A 25,479-nucleotide genomic window follows, 5' to 3' on the forward strand; every position below is an offset into this window, starting at 1 on the left:
AAGTGTTGTATAGGAAATGTGAAATGCAGGTCACACAGGCATAACAGTTGTCTCTCCATTGCAGCTAATCTTGTCAGTGCAGTCGAGCACGCTGGTGTATTACTGAGATTTTACGCTCACTCACCAATTTTAGAACATGCATAAAGTCAGAGAGCGTGCTACATTGGCTTACTTAGGTTTTAGGAATTTGTAGTGATTTCCCCAACTTAAGAAATAAATAATTGCCCCATTCTGGCTTAGGCATTTTTGTTTAAACTCCTAAGCAAATGACAATAATGGTTTAAGGCAAACATAGATGAACAATTATTAACATTAATAATTATGGTCTGCAAAAAATATTTCAACAAACAAAACCAAACACATCAATATTCTTAATGGGGAAGTAACTGTTCTATCTGTATTTCTTCTTTACTTGCTACTGAAAGTTATGACCAGCATTAAAAGAGAATGGTCCTTTTTTACTATATTTAGAATATATTCAATACTTGGAAAAACACAGCAGATGCCTGCCTTCATAACCGGAAACACTGTATATATCAATAGCACCAGAATAATTCATGACCTCTTTAAAGTAAACTTCAAAATGAAAAAAAATCAAAATTACCACTTTCTTGGAAGTTGATATTATCAAGCATTGGCCATTTACATCTAAGCTGCCATTACCCAATGCTGGTCTGTTACGCCTATGATGATAAGCAATTTCTTGGCGGATCAGCAAAATAATACATGATAAAAACCCCATCGGAATTGGCAAATTGAGATTGTCCAACATGTTGGATTTTGCCAGTCTCCCAATCTACACAACAACAGAGTATGGATGTGCCCCCCCCCCCCCCCAATCAGGGGCATCAGTTCCGCTGATGACATCTGGTGTGGTCAGCCGCAAAAGGGGACGTGTTCTGTACCTCCAATTACGGCACTCAGAGATGCAGGCTGCCACTGGGAGTGCTGTGGCAGCAGTCCTGGCTCCTGCACAGTAGCTAGATACCGCAAGCAATTGTAGATTCAGGGGGGAGGGTGTCACCAAGACACGTGCCCCCCCCCCCCCCCGTCATTTCGAAAAAACTTTTTAAAACTCTGGCAGCCTGCAGATGACAGCCTGCAGTGTGTGGTGTCAGGCAGTAAACAGCAGATCAGTATTACTGCCAGCCCAGTTTTTCTCCACCATTACTGCCAGCCGAATGTCTCCTCACCATTACTGCCAGCCGAATGTCTCCATGCCATCCCCTCCCCAACCAGCCCACGGTTTACATCTCACTACCCCCCAGCCATAATACATACGGATGACCAGCTGTCAGGATACCGGCAGTCGGGATGCAGTTTAAATCCCGGCGGTCGGGATCCCGGCATTTTAAAATCCCGAACGCCGAAATCCCGACAATTTCTCCCCCCGTGGGTGTCCACGACAACCTCGGAGGGAGAATAAATTAGTGTGCCGAGCGTAGCGAGGCACCGGGCCCGCTGCGTGGCAAGCGCAGCGAGCCCGCAAGGGGGGGGGGCGATCCACGTCCCCCCCTTGTCGGGATTTCGGCGTTCGGGATTTTGAACGCCGGGATCCCGACCGCGGGCTTTTCATGCCGAATCCCGGCAGTCAATATACCAAGGAAAAGAATCATAACATGTAAGTATACTTACCCTCCCCCTGCCCCCCCCAACCATAACCCTCCCTCCTGGCAGCCTAACCCACCCTGCTAATGCCTAATCCCCGCACCCAGCATCCTAACACCCCTTCTTGGTTCCTAAACCTCCCTCCCCACAGCCTAACCCTAACCTTCCCCTCCCCGCAGCCCAATTCTCCCCACTAGTGCCTAAACCTAACCCCCCCATCCTCGGCCACCCAACATACTCACCAATGCTGGCTGTCGGTATTCCTGTGTAGGTATCTTGATCCTTATGATGATGTGGATCTGGTCTTCTGATGGCAGTTGTGATGCCGGCATAGGTATATGGACCACCCTCATCCTGATTGCCAGGATGCAGACTGCATCCCCCCAGCCAGTTCGGTCACAGTGATCCCATATTTAGCCATGGCTGTTGGAAGCCACACCCCATGCTGAGGCCACACCCCATGCTGAGGCCACACCCATGTTTTTTAGAACATGCGTGCCATGGTGCCCGCCTGCAATTTTTCTGGATCCACCCTTTAGTAATGTTACAGTGCAGCACCCAGCTCCTGTCACTGAGAAGGAGCTAGCATTATAGGGTCGCAGATCCATTCACATTGGTCCACATGAAAACAATGGGTGTTCCCATGGTTACATGGGTGGGTCAATGTATGCAGTCTCTTGCTTATCTGACTAGATTTATTGTATATGCTAATTTTTCAACTACCGACGATAGCGAAGTAGTTAATTTACTTAAAAAAAAGACAAACAACCACAACGTGTGACAGTATACATTTACCCTTAAGTGTTTTATTGTATGGAAGTAGTCTAATACGGCCTACACACATGCCGATATTAAGGCATTTTCTACGCGATTTTGCTTAGTTTGGCAAAGTCGCTTAGCAAATGCCCTCACATCGGTGTATGTGTGGGGGCTGTATCGGCATCCGTGCGCGTCCCCGCGCGTCTTTATCGCTGGCCGAGATTGTTGGACAGTGTCCATCAATCTCGGCATCGGCAGTGTTCTCCCACCGGAGAACACTGGCGCTGTCTGCTCGCTTAGCACACAGAGCTGACAGCTCGCTCTGTGTGTGGGCTGTCAGCTCTGTGTGCTAGGCGATAGCTGCGCAGCACAGCCCGACCTAGCATAGCTAGGTAGCCCTGCACACATCGGCATGTGTGTAGGGCCCATTAATGTGTGTATATTTATTCAAAATACTATAGATCTAGGTAAGTTATAGCCAGCCACTTCAAATCATGAATTTACATGTGTTCAGAAAACAGCCGACACTGAGAGTGAATACTGGGATGAGAACTTGTACCCCCAGCACATACATTATTAAGGGTCATCAGTAACCACAAAACACACAGGTGGGTGTGATAAAATGGCTGCCGACTGATTTATGTTGGTTCTTTCACACACCTGAAATCACTAGGGGGTGGATTTCAAATGTATCTGTGAAGTTTTACTTGCATGGTTGTATAGAGTTGAAACATTCAGGTTATACTGTAGCTCAATAGACCGGTTAAACAAGAAGAGTAGAACTTAACCTATAAATAGACAAAGTACAGGTCATACAAACCTCATCTGAACATTAAATGAGTGTGAAATTCACTTCATGTTGTGCTATAACATATATCCTAATAATTGTGCTATCAAACATGACCTCCTGTATATGGAGTATTCATGATTTACAATCCAGTCTAAACCCAGTGATCTCCTGAGCCTGCATACTATGGGACTTATGTACTAAGCCTTGGGCAGAGATAGGGGCCAGATGTATCAAGCTTCAAAAAGTGATAAAATGGAGAGTGATAAACTACCATTCAGTATGGTCTTTTAGTCTGGTTGGCTAATCAGATCTGCCATCATTTCTGTCTGCATTTGCCAACATGCCCAGACCAGATGCCATTCAGTTGGATCATAGTCCTTTTCATGCCTCAAAAACTGTAATAAGGAGACAATAGCTAGATATCAGCAATATGTCTGCAAGGTGTACTGGTATTACAGAGCATTACACTCCATCCTGAATCTTCAAGATAATACCACCTTAATTAGGAAGCAAATATATTTAGTATTTACATTTCTTTTGCTTTATTACTTAGGTAAAAGTATAGAGGCGTGACGGGTGCTCGGATTGGCCCTTCTAGACCCAGCACCTGTGGCCGGCTTTCCTTTGAGTGTCTTTAAGATCAGTAGAGCAACATATATATATTCAAGGTTTATATTATATGTTCAGTATATTCAGTACATACAATATTAACAGTTGTATAAAAATCCTACACTTGCTAGTTAGCTACATAAATATTTTCTGTATTCTAAAAAAAAAAAAAAAATAGGTTTTTCCCATTGACAAAAAAATACATCCCTCGTTTCTGGAGGTCCAGCCATGCAATAATTTGGAGGTGTTTGCGATCATATGTAAATCACTGGTGGAACTTCAGTGATAACTACTCTTCTGTAAGGCTAAGTATAGATGTACATACGGTATAACTCACTGCTCCAGATTTCTGAAGCAAACAGAACCTTTAGTTTGTACAGTGCTTATGCTGAAAATGCTTTTCTGAAAGCTATCTTTACACTTGTGATTTTCATGTGATAATTTTTACACATTTCAGTGCAAATGGCAAATCCTTCTTGCGAAGGAAAAAGTACAACATAAGACTTTCCTAGCATATAGGATGTAATGTACCTATATGGATCCCTTAAACTATCATCTCTTTATGGTTTCTTCATCCGTCATCTCGGCCCTTCCCATGGCATCCTGGACGTTGGGCTGGATCTGCTGCACAGTCTCTTCTAGACAGCTGTTTGGGAATACTACGTAGCGCGCGGTAACGCCATGATTTTTCGGGTCACGTAAGTTCTCTTTGCTGTGCCAAATGCCGTACCCAAAATAAACAATGAGACCTGCAAGGAAAGCAAAGAAAATGCTTGGAAACAAAATATATTTAAATTTTAATTCAAATGTGATTGTTAAAATTAATTTTAATCATTGCAATATACAGGGTGACCCAAAAGTAGCAGTACACTATTTGGTTTCAATCTGTGCAGGAAATGGGAAAACTGACTTAGATCCAAGATGGCACCCATGTTCTGTACATACCCTAAAAATAGCCCACCTCTCCCATACCTTACTGGAGTATTCAAGTTTTCCCATTTCCTGCACAGTTTTTGTAACAAAATGGTGTACTGCTGCTTTTGAATCACCCTGTATATTGCAAGGCATCTTTACTGGGGTAGCTATGGATCTTCACAACTTTGCTTATACTACGAATCAGTTGCAGCAGTAACACCACAGTTACAAAATATACAAGGCCAAGTAACAATGGTAGTAATTATAGTTAGCTTCTACAGAGTTTCTGATTTGTGCCCACAAGATTCAGAGACAAAGAAATCATTGAAGTACAACAGAGGGCATTTCACCAGATAACCATTAAGACCCTGTGACAACATCAAAGTGAAGCTATCAGCTATCTCTATCCAGTATGGTATTGGGATCCGGGCAATCAGAAGATAGACAGCTGCATCCCAATGGTCAGGATCTCAACACTTTTTAGTGTTGTATACTAATCGTATGCTAACCGCCCCCTCCCCCAGCCTAATCCCTTTGGTACTTAAGAGTGGTATGCACACAGTTTAGATTCCAACATCGGCACAATATATTTGGAGATCCTTCCTGAATAACCCCCCAGAGTGCGCCCCACTATGCTGCAATTAGTGTGCTGCAACACTGTAAAGGGAAACCTGTATATCGCAAGCCTTAAAGTAAAATCGCCCAGTGTATGGGGACCTTTAGATACTAATTTATATGGTGTCCAATACAAAACAATGATATCTGAAACGCTTATGATGCAGCAGATACTTCCCCTGTGCTAACTTTATTACTTCTGGGATTAAAAACATAGGAGTAGAACATGTCCTTGTTTCAGCTGCCACAACACTTATTCAGACACAAGGATATATTTTGAAGTAGGCAACACTCCAAAACTGGGAATATTATGGACCATCTGCACCACTCAATGGAGCTTTGCTCCAGCTAATATCCTGATAAAACGGAAAATAATTCTGCACTAGTTACTGATTGCAACTCTAGACGGAACCCCAACACCACCACCAGGAATTTGAAAAGATACCACTGGAGCAATAGAGGGGATTCACTGCTGTTATCCAAATTAGGAACTGGAGGAGAGCAGAGATCCACTGTAAACTGATAATGTAACTTTGTACAACCTACATTTAAACTTGAAATTTTAACCATGCTTATAATACAATAAATATAAGGGGATGTGCACATATATACTCTATATGTAGGATACTGCAATTGTGTGAACTGGATCCAACACATAGAAATGAGAGACAGAACATATACACATCTCATAAGTTATATAGTGTATCAGAGCCCAAACAACTATCTTATTAGATTGCTGAACACAATGCCTAAAGTATAATGCAGAAAGTCTTACCAACAGCAAGCCATATGGAAAATCGCACCCATGTCATGTAGTTCAGCTTCAGCATGAGGTATATGTTGAGCAGGATACTCAGAGATGGAATCAGGGGCACCAATGGCACCTACATTATACACATTGACACTGTTAAAGCAAGTAAATACATCGGATAAATCAAAAGCTACTTATTGGTATAGAACGTATACTTGTGTACGATACATCACCTCTCATGCGGCCACATGGGTGAAAAATCATTTGATGGTCGCTCTCCATCGAATGCTTTTTCACCCGTTCGCTAATAAAAGTCAGTCTAGCCCAGTGATGGATAACCCGGACACCCCAAATGTTGTTGAACGTGTAGTTCCCTGCTACAGTTCTACTATTTTGCCATGCTAAAACTGAGGCAGGGCATGCTGGGATGTGTAGTTCAACAACAGCAGGAGTGTCAAGGTTAGCCGTCACTGGTCTAGACTGATTAATTTGGCCACAGATTGCCGAATTCAGGAAGGGCGCTGACATCATGTGGCCGCATGCCGGTCATCATGACATCATGCCACGCACCCAAAGCAGGCATCATCACACCTACAGCATGTGCAGGGGAACTTCCAGCATTTTTATGGGCACACCCAGAAAAGCTGGAAGTTCCCCTGCCCGTCCCATTCCTCCCCTCCATGGACTTCACCACCTCCAACACATACTGAATGCACGGCCTGGACGCCCTTCACTGAACTCCAGGCCTGCAGGTCTCTAAGACCTATGCTCATAGCCAGTACTTTCTGTTTACCCTAATATCATAAGTCACATTTTCTCTGCTCCAGATCCCACATCAGTTCTCTCTGCAGTGTATATTATATGTCCCTTTACACCTGCTTCGGTCTCTGCACTATATATGTCCCTCTACACCGGCTTCTCACACTACTTACCCTAACTTTGTATTTATATTTATTTTCTCTATTTTGACACTATCTTTCTGAACTACACTGTTGTACCAGAGCCATGGCTCCTCGATCCTGTGCTATACCTATTCACTCTGCATGCTTTCTGCCCCCTAGCAGGGTGTGTTGTGGCATGGGCCACAGTGCAGGGCTGTTAGGGGTCAAGGGTGCAGGTGGAGGGGGGAGAGGAGGATAGGAGGAGGGAGATGACTACTTTGTCTGTCCACTCTCTACCTGCTGTCTCATGTCCTGACCCTCCCTGCCATGCTCACTTCTTGCTTTCAGGTCTCCTTACCTGCACCTCATGTCACTCGTCTGTCTCCCCCACCCTTTGTCTAGACCTGGGGTAGCCAACCCTAGTCCTTGAGAGCTACCAACAGTGCATGTTTTGCAGGTCTCCTCACAGAATCACAAGTGAGCTAATTAGCTCCATTTGTGTATCTTTTAAAATGTGTCAGTAATTAATGAGTGCAGCTGCTAGGTTGTCTGGAAAATGTGAACTGTTGGTAGCTCTCATAAGCTAGGGTTGGCTACCACTGGTCTAGACTGTAAGCTCCTTAGAGCAGGGCCCTCTTTCCTCCTGTTCTCACAGCACTCTTCTTGCATTTCAATTACAGATCTCTTACTCACCTACAATCTATACCTGCATCTCTTCTCATTCACTTCCCTATATCTCAGCTGTATTGTGTACTAAGAATTGTGCTGCTAATTGTTAATTGTGCTCTGTTTTAGTTCTTTTGTTGCTGTTATGTTTTGTTCTGTGTACCCTGTACTTTTGTAATGTGTGCTCTATGTATGGCGCTGCGTACCACTTATGGCGCCTTATAAATACAAATATAATAATAATAATAATAATAATAATAATAATAATAATAATAGCAGTATTGGGGGGGGGGGGATATTAGTGTGTCCTAATAGAGAAGTCTGATTAGCCTTTATATTAGATATGACAAGTACGGACACTGGAAATCCAGCATAAATATTGCAGTAGATATAAGCTGCTGGTTACTATTAGACTCATGAAGCACACAGGGCCTTATTTTAGTTCACTCTTTCTGACAAAATCCTTCTTAAATGGACAAAACCATGTGCACTGCAGGTGAGGCAGATATAACTTGTGCAGAGAGAATTAGATTTGGGTGGGGTTTTACTTCAAAGTGAGATCTGTATTGCAGTGTAAAAATAAAGCAGCCAGTATTTACTCTGCACAGAAACAAAATAACTCACCCAAATCTAATTATCTCTGCACATTTTACATCTGCACCCCTGCAGTGCATTTGGTTTTGTCCATCTAAGAAGGATTTTGTCAGAAAGAGTGAACTAGAATAAGGCCCTATGGGCTGGATTCAGAGATGGATGCAATGCCTTTACAGCTGTGATCCCATACAAGGCGGTCGTAAGAAAATATGTAAATGTTGGAGCCACCAGGTATGGTTCTGAATTGACCACTGGGGGTATCTTATATTCTGCGTTTGTGTTTAGGTGCAACTAATGGACACACATCAGTTGATTACCAACCTTCTGAGACTCCCTACGGTTATGCAGCACAGCCATCAGGAGGAAGACGCAAGAACCAATTTAACTGCTTATGGGACTGCAATCGCAAGCTGTGATACGTCCCCAAAACTATAGCACCAATAACTCATTAAAACCCACAAATGCCCATCAATCACTTTGCAATTAAATACTCACTGCTACAGCTGTAGCAAGAAGACTGTAGCAAGAAAACTGCGGCATATGCGCAATGCCGCTTCAATCAATGCACACTACTGAATAAGGCCCTATGAACACAAAATCCCAGGAACACATCTTAGCACCTACGTATTACAACATGTTTATTGCTTAGAACACTAGTCAGGAATGTGGCATACAGACTAACCTGAAATGTTGTCGTTTTCTTCTGTTGCTCATGGACCCAAATTAAAAACAGGCTGACCAAATACCCAATCACAAAAATGATAATCAGTAAATAGAAAGTCCATCTTGGGAGCTGTAATTGATGAACTCCAAACACCAGAATAGAGCACAAGCCTGTGGCAAAGACCATCATCATCACTACTGCGACTGTGACAACTTCACCTGGATAAAAGTCATTTAAGAACTTTAAGTATGGTTCAAAGGCAGCTTTCAAGTGTCCCGTTCCTCTGCGGTCTTTGGCTTTTTTCTGAGTTTCAACCAATTGAAGCTTATCAGAAAAAGACTCATATTCCTTAAGTTCCTCTCCGACAACCCTCTCTGCACTGGCTCCAGGGTCACGGTGCTGAGGACTTGATTCCTGGTCAGCCGCATTTGAGGGTTCTGCTTTATCTTGCTGAAATCTTAACACAATGATACTGGCTGCCACAAATGTGTAGGCCAGAAGGGTCCCAATAGACAAAAACTGCACCAATGCTTCCAAGTCAAAGATAAGTGCCAGGAATGCCATCAAAATGCCAAATACAATGATTCCTATGACCGGTACTTTGGTAACTGGGTTCACTTTGGAGAAAACCTGAAAGAATAGCCCATCTTCAGCCATGGCATATACAATTCTCGGCAGGGAGAAGAGGTTACTGAGCAGCACGGTATTCATAGCTTTAATGGAATACAAGAAATGATGTTAATTGTGTAAAAAAATAAAATAAAAAAACTAGTCTTTATATAGAATTAGGTGATAGCCATATTACTGGATACAGTCATTTCAATAGAGGGTTATGGTGCATACAGCCATACACTAGGCACACTGCACCTGGTCATAGGGTGGCATATTATGTTGCAGTGTGATGCATTGTGGTTTAGTGTGGTGTATGGATTTGCCGGCATGTGAAATACTTATGTCCAGGAGATATCGCTTTTAAAAATCACCATATCGTCTCCAATGAAATACAGTACAGTAATATAGTGCAAGAACCACTGCATGTTAAATGCAGCATCCAGGTGATAACATGCTTTACAGATGCTGGGCTACAGGATTACTGAATACAGATCACAGACAGTTAATTAGAAATGGAAACAGTACATTGTATATTATCTTCTAGAGCAGGGGTGTCAAACTCAAATTCATCGGGGGCCGCATCAGCAGTTTGTTCACCCTCAAAAGGGCCGGTTGTATCTGTAGGACTATGTGTCCACTCTTTATTATCATAAATTATTGTCACTGCATTCAATTGTTACTGTTTTTTGTAATAATGTAAGTAATAACTAGCAGGGAGATTGGCTGGGGGCCTGAGACAGGGCACAGTGACGTGACGTCAGATCGCCCAGCAGGTGACCTGGGCCTCTGGGTTCGCAGGACTCTCGCTAGAGTTCTGGACAGGTGGTGACAGTGGGACAGATAATGATAATGACCCTGGACACAGGCAGCCGCACTGCAGATTTGTGGGCTCAGGCTGCGGCTGTGTGCTGCTGGCCTGGCTCTCTGCCTGCCCGGCCACGGACTCTGGACTGGACAGACTGGTCAGGACAACAAGAGACAACACAACTGTGCCCACCCCACTGCTGAACTTACAGTAAATATACTGAACTAACTGATGCCACTGCTGCACAGCGCGGCACCACAGGCAGGAGGCAGCTCACCGCCGGGCCGGCGTCCAAGTCCGACAGGCAGCCGCAGCAGCATGCATGTCACTGGCACTGCTGTCAGGCGGGCGTGTGTCACACATGGCAGTGCCGTAGCCCGCAGGAGGAGCCGGGGAGGAGTCGGGCACGTCACACAGTGACACTAACAAGTCTGTGTCCACTGTCCTGCCTCCCTCCTCCTCCCAGCGAGCGCCGCGGCGGAGTGACTGTGTCACCCGGCTTCCTCACGTTGTTAGGTATGTCTCTCAGTCTCGAGTAGTCATGTGAGTGTCACTGAATGTGATGTGACACTCACACTGTGATGGCTTCCCGCAGTAATGTAATCGGCGCCAGGCGGGGGTGGGTGGCGGCGGCTGCGCGGGCCACATGACGAGGTCTGGCGGGCCGGATTTGGCCCGCGGGCCTTGTGTTTGACACCCGTGTTCTAGAGGGTGCCCATAGCAACATTCCATGTGAAATTGAACATAGTAAATTTCCTCCAGTGTGCCTTATCATGTGATTCTTATGGCATGACTAGGATACCTGGATAGGGTTGCTATAACTGTAGTTACTATATAGAAAGCTAGTGTGTGATCTTGGTAGTGGAGGAAAGCTACAAAGATACTAATTATTTATCTTGTGAATCTGTGAGGAGGCCTGGAGAACATGCATGTAAGGCTTCTTACAGGATGGGAGTTAGGAAACTCTGCCACAGCTAATGCTACCCAAAGCAGTGGTTGGGGCTTAAGCCTCATACACACTAGGCAATATTGTTCACAATATCACTCAGAAAGGGCTTTCTGATCAATATTTTTCAAGAAATGCACTTAACGCTTGTTCATACATCTGCCCTATTATTATTAGTTATTGTGGAACAAAGCTCAGTCCCGACCGGATCCCAGCATTATATAAATCCATAGTCAGTCCTGAGTTTACAGAACTCAGCAATTACTATAATCAATTCTTCAGCTTGTCATAATTGTTGCATTGTACTACAGGCCAGTGGCATTTTCCATCTCAGTAATGGCAATTCTCTAGGGAGGTGATGACATTAGCAGTGTAGCTCAATAAATATAATTAGTAGGAAAAAAAGCATTTAAACTACTGATTACATTATAGATTGACAAATCTGCTAATACTGTATACAAACATTTTACTCATGAAACACTAATCTTTAAAACAAGATATGCAAAAACATAGATAACTCTGTGGAAGGGTAAACATATAGGTAACACAGGAGCTTTTATTTCCCTACTACATGTACACACACACACACACACACACCAGGGCCGGCTCAAGGTCTGTGGAGGCCCCGGACAAAAAGGTCTCTGGGGGCCCCCAGCCCCCCCTCTCCAGTGTAGGCATCACTCCCTCCCCCCTGGTGGAGGCACCATTCACCCCCCTCCTACCTGGCCAGCGCAGGGAAGGGATCCGGGCAGCGGGGTCACATACGCCGGGCAGGGGATCCCTGCGGCGTATGTGAAGTCAGCAGCGGGGTCCCTGCGGCGAATGGGAACTAGTAGGGACCCCGCTGCTGATCTCACATACGCTGCAGGGACCACCAGCCCGCCAGCGCTACCAGACCCCGCTGCATGCTACCCCCCAGCCACCGCAGCAGGTGTAGGGACCACTACTGTCGCCCCGTGGCTACTCCGCCACTGACACACACACACAGATATTCTAGAGTAAATTTTTTGTTGGGAGCCAATTAACCTACCAGTATATTTTTTTGCATTGTGGGAGGAAACCGGAGTACCCGAAGGAACCCCACGCAAGTACAGGGTACAGTACAGAGAATATACAAACTCCGCACAGTTAGGGCCATGGTGGGAATGGAACCCATGACCTCAGTGCTGGGAGACAGTAATGATAACCATTACACCATCCATACTGCCCCAAATGACGTGGAAGTTTAGCGTGCCCCGGCGACAGCACTGTGCACTTATATTGTTCAGTTTGTACACTCAATATCTGTCACCCACGGCCGATATTGAATGTGTATGGGGATTTAGTGATTGGTTGCCATGGCATGCTTTTTCCAATCTTATCACTGCTTCTTAAGGCCCATACACACTGGGCGATTTTGAGCTGAAAGCAGCTCAGTGTTGACGTTTGAGCGGTTTTTAGCGCAAAATGCCACCCAGTGTGTACGGGCCTGCGATGAGCGCTGATGCGAGCTCCCGTATCATTGCTGGCAGCCATCGATAACCATCTGCTGGTAACACGGTGTGGATGGTTTCCATAGCATCCTGATATGGAAGGTCATCCACCCCCTGGTAAATCCGCTTAAACTGGTGAAAATTGCTCAGTGTTTATGCACTGAGCATTATTCAGCCCAGCGATTTTCCCCATCATTGCTGTGCATCCACTCTGGGCAAAATCACCTAGTGTGTATTACATCTACCCCACAGTATGTAAAATTACAGTAAGAAGCTGTTTTGTTTTTTCTTACAGTATCTATCTCCACTTTCTTTTGTGCAATAAGGATCATGTGTCATAAACCAACACTTTAAAAACAGCCAAGAAAAACAAAGAAACCGGATAAAGCAATTCATACTAGAGTGTTTTGGGAGATGGTCATTTTATGGAACATTAAGCAATATGTACTAAGTAACTTCTAAATTCACCATTTGCCCTTTTCTACAACATATCAACTTATTCCGCTGGTGTTATTATTTCTACAGTATAGCTTTAATTAAATAGTTTTTAACTGCTATGCAATTAATGTTCTCAAAAGTAAGAGTTGTCATTTTATGCTGTGTACACATGGTGAGATTTGACATTAGATTTTGACTATATAGTCAATATTGCATGCAGATCGCACAGGTTTTTTTTTTACCTTGCGATCCCGATGCGCGATCCCGAAACAGCACAAATTGAAACCCAGATAGACAGGGCAGCAATGACTATATAGTGCAAATCGAATGGAGATTGCATGAATTGTATGTAAATAGTACAGAGTTAGCAAAGATTGCATAGCAATCTTATACCCTCCAACTGTACCGAATTTGCTGGTACAGTACCGTTTTTTTAACGGTCTGTACCGGCAAATAAAGATAGTACCGAGTGTACCGATTTATTTGTGTTTGCTCCCCCTTGGCTCCTGTCAGTCACTGGTGCGTTTTCCATAATTTATCCGGACTCAGTCCTCCACCTGGCTCCCGGGCTCCGCTCGGTGTCAGCTTGTTGCGCCGCTCTGCCCTGGCCCAGCACCCGTTCCCAAGAGTGCATTGCGGCCCGGTCCCGTGCATCATAACGTCATGATATCACGCACCGGCACCGCGGATCCGGTGCACTCAGGGAAAGTGCTGTCATCCCCTCAGTGAGCAACTTCTGGGCGCGAAGCTGTATGAGGCTGAGCTGCTCAGCGTGGGGAGTGGTGGTCAGCACGACAGCGGTTGGATCGGGATCTGAGCCTGAAGCAAGCACTCTGCAGCAAGTAAGGTAGCGGCACTTATTCATTGTCTCATCCTCATAAGAGATATTTAGGAGTGGGTGACATACAGACACAGTTTCTATTTGATGCCTGGGAACTGCTGCTGCTGAGGAGAAGGCACCCCCTGGCCCCACATGTGCGCAGATGGGGGACACAACAGCTAGAAATAGTGACTAGGGCCCTGTCCCACCCCCTGTCAAAGTCGTGCCATCAGCAGTCATGTGGCCTACACATCACAGGACCACAGCAATCACCTGGTTATTTTATTTTAAATGCCCAGTACACATACGGAAAGGGGGATGGCCATGCCCCCTTTACCAGTGGGCACACCCACTTTACTCATGGCCACTGCCCTTTCTGGTGTGTACCGATTTCTACCCTTCAGAGGGTATGCTTTCTACATTCAATTTGCACTATATAGTCATTGCTGCCCTGTCTATCTGGCTTTCGATTTGTGCTGTCACGGGAGCGCGCATCGGGATCACAAGGTAAAAAACCTGTGCAATCTGCATGCGATAACTATGCTATTTTAACTATATTGTCAAATCTCACCATGTGTACACAGCATAAGTCGAATGGCAAGGGAATCTCACCATGTGTACACACCATTTGTTTTTGTTTTTAATCCACGAGAGAATCTGCAATGGGTAGTAGTGTGTGAGTAAACATTTTCCTAAAAAATATAAATAAACAGTAGCTCTATTAAGCATAAAATGATATGGGGGTAAATACAAGAGGGTAGTAGGAGCAAGATTTAAGTATATAAGCCCATAGGCAAACTTTGAGGCTTCACTTACCACAAATAGAGCCAACGGCCACAATATATCCTGCCCACGAATAACCTCGTCGGAAAAATGCATCAGACAGAGCAGAGTCTGGTATTAATGTGTTCCAAGGCACCATTAGAGTCAGTACAGTAGACACTAGGATGTAGGCCGTTGTTGCCAGGCCTAGAGACAGAGCTGTAGCAATGGGAATAGATTTTTGAGGATTCCTCGCCTCTTCACTTGATGCTGCAATCACATCAAAGCCAACAAAGGCATAAAAGCACGTGGCAGTGCCAGACATAATGCCAGACCACCCGAATGGAGCAAAACCTCCATATTCAGCAGACCAATTCTTTGGCTCTGCAAGGATAAACCCAAATATTAGAATAAAAAGGATGATACCCATACTAATGGCAGCAAAAATATGATTAAGCCAGGAAGATACTCTGACCCCAAAAGATATAAATGCTGTGGCAAATAATAAGATTCCAGCAGCCAAAAAATCAGGGTAGTGAGCCAGGAACTGTACATTCCAAGTTCCAACATGGATTTCAGTGAAGTTTTTGATTTTGTGATCAAACATGGAGTCTAAATATCCACTCCAAGCTCTGGCAACTGCTGCCCCACCAATCATATATTCCAGGATGACATTCCAGCCAATGAGAAAGGCCCATATTTCACCGACCGATACATATGTAAACATGTACGCAGAGCCAGTCTTTGGCACCCTAGCACCAAACTCAGCATAGCAAAGAGCTGCAAGCAAAGAGGCAAAACCGGCAATAATAAATGATATAAGGACAGCTGGCCCTGCTATCTCCTTGGCTACTGTGCCAGTCAGTACATAAAGGCCAGATCCCACCATTCCACCTACACCTAAAAGCGTGAGGTCAACAGTCGAAAGGCATCTTTTCAATGAAGTCTCCATAAGATCATCATCCAGAGTCTTAACCCTGTTCAGTTTCTGGCAGAACCGAACAAAAGACGCAGTACTGGGTAGCCTGGTCCCCATCTTGCAAGGAGTTATTTCTTATCAGGTGCACAGGATAACCGATTACCACATTATTTCCTCCATGTCTATGGGTAGTACAGATCTAAAACAGCAAAAAGAAATGAATCATTATTATGTATGTGAGACCGTAGTTCTACTGCTCAAAATATATCACAAGTAACATCCCAAGGGTATAGACTTCCTAAGGGTATCATTTGGTAGACTAGGTCTACAAGCATTAAGGTCAACATGCATTAAGGTCAACATGACTGAAGGCTGACATGCAGGAAGGTCGACAGGGCATTAAGTTGACACAAGCATTAGGTTGACATGGGGAAGTTCGACAGTCAAAAAGTCAACATGGGGTTTTTCACTTTTTTTTGTCCCCAATTAGACACTGTCGACATGGACACTAAAATGTAGCACTGCGTCTCCTCTCATGGCTTGCTTCACCATGCTCCGGGCTCGGCACACTATTTTATTCTCCCATAATGCCCTAGTGGACTGTAGTGCATGAAATACCACCTGTCGGCACATGTTGGCTCGAAAAAAAAATGGTAAAAACCCAATGTCGACATTTTGACTGTCGACCTTCCCCATGTTGTGCTTCAATCATGTCGACCTAATGCTTGTCAACCTAATTATTGTAGACCTAGTGACCATATCACCCTTCCTAATATGCTTTGTGATTATTCAAGTTATGTTCAAAATTTGGTTTATCACATTAAATGCAACTTACTTTTGAAATTACATTATGTATAAAACTTTTTTTGGTACTTGTTTCCTAGCACGGCCACCCCGATTTACATCGGGGTGGTCGTGTCGGAAAAATCGGGTCGATCGCATCGCATGCGATTTGGTCGCATGCGATGCGATCGACGCGACCGACCGATTTTGGACCCGATTTTTTTTTTTATTTTTTTTATGTAAATCGGGTCCCTGGGACCCGATTTTACATTGCATTCAATGTAAAATTTTCCCAACCCCCCCAAATTGAACGGCGTACACCGCACCCCACGATAGACGCCAACCCGAAGCGTGGCGAGCGCAGCGAGCCCGCGAGGGGCGGCGGTGCGCGTCCTCCGACCTTTTCATTCCCCTACTATCCACGTCGGCGTGGAGTTGAGAATAGAATAGTGTGGGGAGCGCAGCGAGCCACCGAGCCCGAAGCGTGGCGAGCGCAGCGAGCCCCGTGAGGGGACGCGTATACCTGTGAAGTTATACGCGCCCCCTCGCGGGGCTCGCTGCGCTCGCCACGCTTCGGGCTCGGTGGCTCGCTGCGCTCGCCACACTATTCTATTCTCACCTCCACGCCGACGTGGATAGTAGGGGAATGAAAAGGTCGGAGGACGCGCACCGCCGCTGCGCTCGCCACGCTTCGGGTTGGCGTCAATAGTGGGGTGGCGTTTACAATGGGGGGGCATGACGGGGCCATATACAATGAGAAATGGCCCATATCCCATTGATTACTATGTTAAGATGGACTTAATGAAGTCCATCTTATCTTGTGCCATTATAATGGCACAAGACCGACACGACCGACGCGATTTCAATGTTAAAAATATTTTAACATTGAAGCCTATGGAGAAATCGGGTCCATCGCGTCGGTCGCGTCGTGTGCCATGTTAAGGTACACGACGCGACCGACGCGATGGACCCGATGAACGCGATTTCTCCATAGGCTTCAATGTTAAAATATTTTTAACATTGAAGCCTATGGAGAATCGGGTCCATCCCGTCGGTCGCGTCGTGTGCCTTATTAAAGGCACACGACCGACGCGATGGACCCGATTTTCCATTTTACGGTAAAATGGACCTGATTTGAAAGAAAATCGGGTCCATCGGGGGCATCGTGTGCCTTAAAGTTAAGGCACACGACCAAGAAGATTGTGGCCGTGCTAGGAAACAAGTACCCTTTTTTTTCTGGGTAAATATCTGGGTAATTATATCTCTGATTATATCATATTAGCTTGATGTTTTAGTAATATCACTTCATGTTACATTATTTGTTTCAAAGCAAGCGGACTTCGCCATACATAGATACTCATAAACTAAATGTTAACTACTGTACATTGCTTTTCTTCCCTTTGGCCAATTCACCTAGTGCACTATTCACCCCCTGATCTCCCATTTGAACTGATAGCCTCATTAGGGTCATGTTAAGCCACGTAAAGCAGTCAAACCTATCTAAACTAATTGGCACAATGCAAATGGCAAAAGTCAAGTGGGTCACCTTTCAGTCTTTTTTAGCTTACCACACCTGTGGGGGTAAAAGCAGAGATGGAGATGTTCGCTCCTGAGTGGAGCAAAAATTAAATAGCTCTGTTGGTTACCATCCACTGGTGCAGAAACTGAATAGAGCCCTTAGTGTTTACTATAGGTGCAGGGTACTGAACAGGGCTATTGTATCTGTAGTGATACATTACGTCTACCATTTTGCTCTTCAAAATTAAAATCTACCCTCCTCACTGATCAGTGTGCTGGACCTAGAGTGAACACACTGCTGAGATATAAGTGTAACCAGTCTGGTCACTGTGATTGAACTAGGAAGGAAACACACAATACTCATTACTTTAGATAAATTTATAGATGCAAGCACTGTACATGTAGACTCTAGTTTGGAAAGCATCTGTTTATAATCAGTAGGAACCAAATATTCACTTCCATCCATTCATCTAATGCCACCCTTTTGAGTGTAGCAGATGCATTACATAAATGACAAGTGGACGTGTTTTCTTTGGAAGACTTTTTACACCCACACTTACTAAGTGGACGTGTTTTCTTTGGAAGACTTTTTACACCCACACTTACTAAAAAAAAAAAACCCAAAAAACCATCTAGAATTATGGGTATACTGTATGTATACAAACAAGAAATAAATTATGAACAGGGAATAAAATACAATTCTGACTCTACTAGAGGAAACTTTTCTTTCTGGAAGACTGGCATCGTCATTGGCAGGGGAAATGCAACAGTGCAAATGTACGTAAAATACTTCTCTGATGAAAAGCTCGTGAAAAGTGTTATATAAAGAGAAATTAACTGAAAAATAAAGACATATTCATTTTATCATATACTGGTTATTGGTCCGAAATCATTATTTAGATGAATACTGTGCTGGAGCCCAACAAAAATAAATTTGCATGTATGAAATCAATATATGTCCAGCAGACTCCTCTTGGATTTCTGTGAGTGTGGAACCCGAGTCCTGGATCCTACTTCTCTTTTTTTTTATAAAACACTGGGTCATTGCTGATGTGATCTGCATTAATGCCCTGCCCCTGTGCACACACCAATGGGTGTAGCCTAATGGGGCAAATCGAGTGAGCATGTCCTCATGATTAATATGGATGAAACTGGATATTTGGAAACTTGAATTATCCAAAGTCATAAATTACAATATCCATAAATATGCAAAAGGTAATTTAAAAAGAGTAAAATTACATTCCTGTAATACAAAGGAGCTTTGGGCATAACATACACCCTGAAGTATATCCTGTACCCATCTGTAGCCTTTGAACAATTTATATTATTATTATTATTATTATTATTACGGTGAAGATCCGGCTCTTGGCGGGCACCAGACAGAGAAGTTAGATGTGTTTGTGCTACATTTCAGAACTAGTATTTACTGGAATCTGCTTTAATTGTAAACAGTCAGCGTAAGACTAACACCTAGAGGAATAGAGCAGGTTAGAGGCGATACCATCTATAAATTTACACTGCTTGTATATATAGGGCTAACATTTTTAAAATCAACCCCAGACAACCACATGACCTGAAGTATAGTCTATCCAAATAAATCATACCTATCACCTGTCTGGAATTAGGCACTGGCAGTTGGGGTGTAAACACCATTCACTGCTGCTCTGCGTAATAAGCAGTGGTTAATGGGGGTGCCGGATGGGTTCCCGACAGTCATTTACCCGACGTCGTAAAAAAATTTTTTTTTAACTGCAGGAATCTCAGCGCTATAGGTCTGCTGGAGGGAGATAGAACACTTGTGGTAACCCCGCACCACAAAAGTAAGACACCAACAAAAGAGAAAGATGTGTACAAGACACATCTAATGTGTTCCAATCCCTCCTGCGAGCTGGAAATAAAATATGAACATCAACGTTCCTATATTACATAGAACACTCCTCTTCTCCACCTCTGGAAACCATATGTAGCACTCAAGTTTTTATACACAGATCTCTCAGAGTATTATAGAGGTTAGACAGTCGACCCTTCACCAAGGCTGAATTTCCCTTGAAGTGGAAAAAGTACCAAATACACCCCTCATAAGGGATAGGCGTCTCCTCTTCTCCGGCTGGGCTAAGTTCTCAATACACTGATTCCACAGGATACTCTTATTTTCCGGGGAAAGGCTCCATGTGGTGGTGTGCCATATGGAAATAACAATAAAACCTCTATAATACCCTGAGAGATCTGTGTATAAAAACTTGAGTGCTACATATGGTTTCCAGAGGCGGAGAAGAGGAGCGTTCTATGTAATATAGGAACGTTGATGTTCATATTTTATTTCCAGCTCGCAGGAGGGATTGGAACACATTAGATTTACCCGACGTCGGCATCCCGACCGCCGGCAGCCGGGTGACCGACGGCCACCCGCTATTTTCCCTCGTGGGGGTCCACGACCCCTATAGAGGGAGAATAGAATAGGTGGCTCGCGTAGCGAGCCACTGCGCCCGCAGCTTGGTGAGCCCGCAAGGGGCTTTTTTGCACTCGCCATGCTGTCTGACTCCGGGCAGTCGGGATCCCAACGTCGGGATAATGACTGTCGGGATCCCGACAGTCGGAGTCCCATACCACACCCATGAATGGGTGCTGTGTGATTCTGTTAAAAAGAAGGCAAGGACAAAGAGTGTGGTTTCCTGGAGACATCTGCGTAAGAGGGTATGACAAGCATCTGTACAGGAAAGCCATGTCACAGAACACACTAGCATCATAATTTGTATTACCAATAGATTATTGCACGTACTATAAGTCATTTTCCGAATGGACTGGCTAGAAACAATGGCCTTTATTCAGATCTGATCACAGCACAATTTGTTTGGAAAATGGGCAAAGCCATGTGCACTGCAGGTGGGGCAGATGTAATATGTATAGAGAGAGTTAGATTTGTTTGAGTTATTTTGTTTCTGTGCAGGATAAATACTGGCTACATTATTTTTACACTGCAATTTAGATTTCAGTTTCAACACACCCCAACCAAATCTAACTCTCTCTGCACATGTGACATCTGCCCCACCTGCAGTGCACATGGTTTTGCCCATTTTGAGAACAAATTTGCACTGCGCTCAAATCTAAATAAGGGCCATTATGTTAGCTACTACAGAAATTCAAATACATTATGAGAGCCGTGGTAATTAAAAAAAATGCACAAGTATGGGGGATATTCAATTAGCTGAGGGTACTTCCTGTGTATAATTCACAGCTATGCAAGTACGTCCTCATTGAACTTTAGCTCTATGAGAATAGAATTCCCAGTGACATCTTTTCCTGCCTATTATTACAGCAGTTTGTAAGTGTACCTGTGGTAAATATGCGTACTATTCTGCATCGCTCCTTCTCAGGCTATGAGCAATGCAAATTCATGCCAGATATTTACTGGAATTAGGAATACATTCAACGCTGCATCAGCCCTATGATATCAAAATCAGCGTCACTATTCAGATAGAGTGAATAACAGCAAAGTACAGGTAGAAGCTCTGTATCTAACTTTGTTCGCCATTATTCTCTTGTCCTGCTAGGGTAAAATTACTAAAGCTTCTAGACAGAATCTGAATGGTTGCTATGGACAACATCAGCTCTTCATTTTTTATAAGCGTTCGTAAATTTACCCCTAAAAGTCATCATTGTGCGGTTGCATGCGATATCTTCCCTTGAAGCTCTACGTTGCGATAAATCGCATCCGAAGTGCTTTTTTCCCCTCATTCGATGTGCAAACAATCCTGCGATAAATTGCATGCCCCTTGCGACCTGAAAATGGGTGATGTAATGAGGGCTGGGCTATCTGGGAATGTATAAACTGAGAGATCGCACATCGCATTGGGATAAATCGCATAAGTATTATGGGCAGCACATAATATCTTAAAATGCGAGATTTGACCAGCGTGATTAATGTGAGATCCATGCAATTTGTCACTGTGATTTATCGAAATCACATGATTTTACCCACGATCTCACAAGTGTATGGGCACCATAAAGGTTGACTTTAATCCCTCAGAATGCCTACTCTTTTGGGCACCCAAATATTGTGTGTCCTGCCCAGTACTTTGTCTGCGGCACTGTTGCCAGTCAGCAGAGCAATAGAACAGCTTGTCGGGTACCCATTACTTACAAACAATTGAATTTACCCCTGAATCATCCAACATACACTGCCACAAAGGATGGTAATAAGAGCAGTACTTGGCTTCAGTACCCTGTTTCTGTTGTTTGGTGATTAATAGCTGGCTATATTCTATGGGAAACAGGCACCAGTCTGGGTAGAATCATTTAATCATTGTGACAAAAAAAAAAAAAAAAAAAAAAAGTTTATAAAATATATATATATTTGGTACTCTTTACCTAGCACGGCGCCCACGATGTCCATCGCGGTCATCGGGATCAATGTTAAAAGTGTGATTGGACGCGATTTTACTGTTCAATGCCTCAATGCCCGCGATTTTTCCATAGGAAACAATGTTAAATGGGCCACAGAGCCCTAATAGTCCCCCTGAAGTCTGAAATGGCCCCCACAATTGTTAACGCCACCCCACGATCAACGTGAACCCGAAGCGTGGCGAGCGCAGCGGTACGCGTCCTCCGACCTTTTCATACCCCCACTATCCACGTCGGCGTGGAGTTGAGAATAGAATAGTGTGGCGAGCGCAGCGAGCTACCGAGCCCGAAGCGTGGCGAGCCCCGCGAGGGGACGCGGATACCTGTGAAGCCCGCGAAGGGACGCGTTTACCTGTGAAGGTATCCGGCTGCGCTCGCCACGCTTCGGGCTCGCCACACTATTCTATTCTCAACTCCACGCCGACGTGGATAGTGGGGGTATGAAAAGGTCGGAGGACGCGTACCGCCGCCGCTCGCCACGCTTCGGGTTCACGTTGATCGTGGGGTGGCGTTAACAATTGTGGAGGCCATTTCAGACTTCAGGGGGACTATTTGGGCTCTGTGGCCCATTTAACATTGTTTTCTATGGAAAAATCGCGGCCATTGAGGCATTGAACAGTAATATCGCGTCCAATCACACTTTTGACATTGGTCCCTATGGGAAATCGCGGGCATCGCGTCGCACACGTTTTTTAGTGCATTTGATGGCCGCGATGGGCGCCGTGCTAGGTAAAGAGTACCATATATTTATTTATATTTTAATTAAAATGTAACCTTTCTGTGTTATATGTGGCCTATAGTTTACATTATGGGTGTTTGTATTTCAAAATTAGTATCTTCAAGACGCATATAATAATAATAATAATAATAATAATAATAATAATAATAATAATATACTACAAAAGGGTTGCAGTGTTATGACAAACACAGTAATCTATCACCAAATTGACAGTCATGTGTCATCATGGATAACACTATTCTGTATAACGCTATACAAAACAAATGTATATACAGTATGACTCCCTCGTGCAAGTTGTGCAAACAATAACATAACAGGCACCATAAAGTAGAGAATACTAGGACAGAATGTATGGCTCACACACAGCCAGGGCTGGTTACTAGTTACTGTACATATGAAGGACATGCACACTGCAGACCTGCTAGACCAATATTTCCTGTATACCGACAGAAGCCATAATCCTGTTAGCTGCAAGCTCCATGATTGTGCTCCATCACTCACCCACACAGGCAGTGGGCAGAACAGCTGCTCGGGATAACACAGGCAGCCTCTCACACACACACACACACCATCACCATCATACATTATTTAGCACTGCAAAGAGCAAGGCCACCTTCAGGCTGCGCACCCAGAGACACAATACCACGGCCCCTGTGCTGCACACACATGTACTAACAGGTTTCCTAAGGATTAGTCTCCCCCTATATACAGTGGTCATCTGGATACGCACAGTAGTATGTGCCCATGCCTGGTGCACGCAGCCTCTCCCAGCCAAGCCCATGTTGCCAGATAGCCAGCACCCAGTATGTCCTCACCTGTTCCTGCTGTACCCGCCCAGCTACTGCTGCCAGAGAGGGGGAGCCGGGGTCCGGGCGCCGCTGCTGCTACTGCTGTTGCTGTCACCCGCTGCACTTTGTGAGCCAGGGGGAAGATCCGGCCACCTCACCTGTCACACAGAGAGACTGCTGCTTACTCCAGATCTGCCAGGGGTTCCCGGCATAATGATGTGAGCTGCTAAGGCTGCTCAGGGAGGAGCACTGTCTACAGATCCTGGAGTCATTAAAGGGACACAGCATATCCATGTACTGATGACGTCGGACTACAGCCTTAACCATGTCAGCCAAATGTTACTAGGAGATAAGAAACAATATAGATAGATATATAAATTACAATTGTGTCACAACATATAACAAAACCCACAGTGAAACAACATATTCTAAAATTATAAAAATAAAGTGGCAGCTAGAAGAGTTCCCCAGATGACTTTAAAAAAAATATTGCATAGAATGGCCCTTCTGAGCGATATCATTTAAAAACCATGCAGAGTGTGTATGCTCAATATCATTAATGGTGTGTGTGTGCACCTGCACATCGTTAATGCCCCCCCCCCCCCCCCACTGTCATCTATGCATATAGTAAATATAGTTATCTATATTGGGGGGTGACGCTAATTGGCTAGTGTGTGCAGGGTTTTAACTTAGCCCAAAATACACTAGATGATTTTTAAAAGATTTCGCTCATTTTGGCTTTTCTGAGTGATATCTTTTAAAACATTGCTCAATGTGTATGCTCAATATCTTAACAATGCGTGCTCCCGCTCATCGTTAATGAGCTCCCCCATATTGGCTATGTGTATTAGGCTTAACAATATGCGCATACCAGAAATAGTAAATACAACAAACACCTAACAGTTTTTTGAAAGACCATTGTTCACTTTTCCTCCTCCTTCAATGCCCCAAGATCCAATGGGCGACATATGACATAACCAAGACTAAATAGGGGTGAATAAATAATATATGCCTTCCAACTTAAAGGGAAAGATGTACTAAGTCTTGAAAAGAGATAAAATAGAGAGTGATAAACCACCAACCAATCAGCCCCTAACTATCATTTTTCAAACACAGGCTGTAACATGAGAGTAAGGACACTGCCTTCTGAAGAAACCGCTATCTGTTTACAGCAGAGAAACGCGTCAAGGACTGTTTTCCAGCACGTCTCCTGTATATCTTTTACCAGGACTACCTGCCCCTTCTAAACAACAGCCGGTAACTCTTCCCAACTGCCGAACTCTGCCGATACCTACTATCCATTCTAACAACCTCCGAAGCCGTTCACAGTATACCTGCATTCCATCACAGGTTCGTGCCCCTCGCTCCCTGCTCAAACATCTATAGCGGCCAGCCGGCACTATGCTGACCGCTGTGCGGTGTAGCTTGAGCAGCACCTGACACTCGTGTTTACCATCTCTTGGCTGCCATGAGGATTCGATTCATTCAGTAAGAGGTATTACCGCTGTTCATTTATCTCCCTTTAAAAGCTGAGGATTGCTTATTACCTCACGTCAGGTGCGCTAAACCACCATTTCACCTGCTTTTTCAACTTACGGGATCTGTCCATCTAACACTATGCCCT

General features: G+C 44.4%; 1 protein-coding gene across 2 annotated transcripts; it reads right to left on the minus strand.

Moving 5' to 3' along the window:
• Positions 1–1,753: 1,753 nt before the first annotated feature.
• On the minus strand, positions 1,754–24,158 carry SLC7A4 (solute carrier family 7 member 4). Of its 2 annotated transcripts, XM_083146924.1 has the most exons (6): positions 23,883–24,158; positions 14,762–15,825; positions 8,871–9,565; positions 6,072–6,180; positions 4,298–4,515; positions 1,754–3,155 (listed from the first exon to the last, which is right to left on the minus strand). In XM_083146924.1, exons 2-5 carry the CDS (start codon positions 15,741–15,743, stop codon positions 4,319–4,321), a joined length of 1,983 nt encoding a protein of 660 aa, XP_083003050.1. In that variant the 5' UTR covers positions 15,744–15,825; positions 23,883–24,158; the 3' UTR covers positions 1,754–3,155; positions 4,298–4,318. The 2 variants fall into 2 exon arrangements, with proteins under 2 accessions (XP_083003050.1, XP_083003040.1); XM_083146914.1 differs by having other exon boundaries at positions 1,755–4,515.
• Positions 24,159–25,479: the final 1,321 nt, after the last annotated feature.

The sequence above is a fragment of the Crinia signifera genome, chromosome 1 (assembly GCF_055691185.1).
Source record: "Crinia signifera chromosome 1, ASM5569118v1, whole genome shotgun sequence".
Lineage (NCBI taxonomy): Eukaryota > Metazoa > Chordata > Amphibia > Anura > Myobatrachidae > Crinia > Crinia signifera.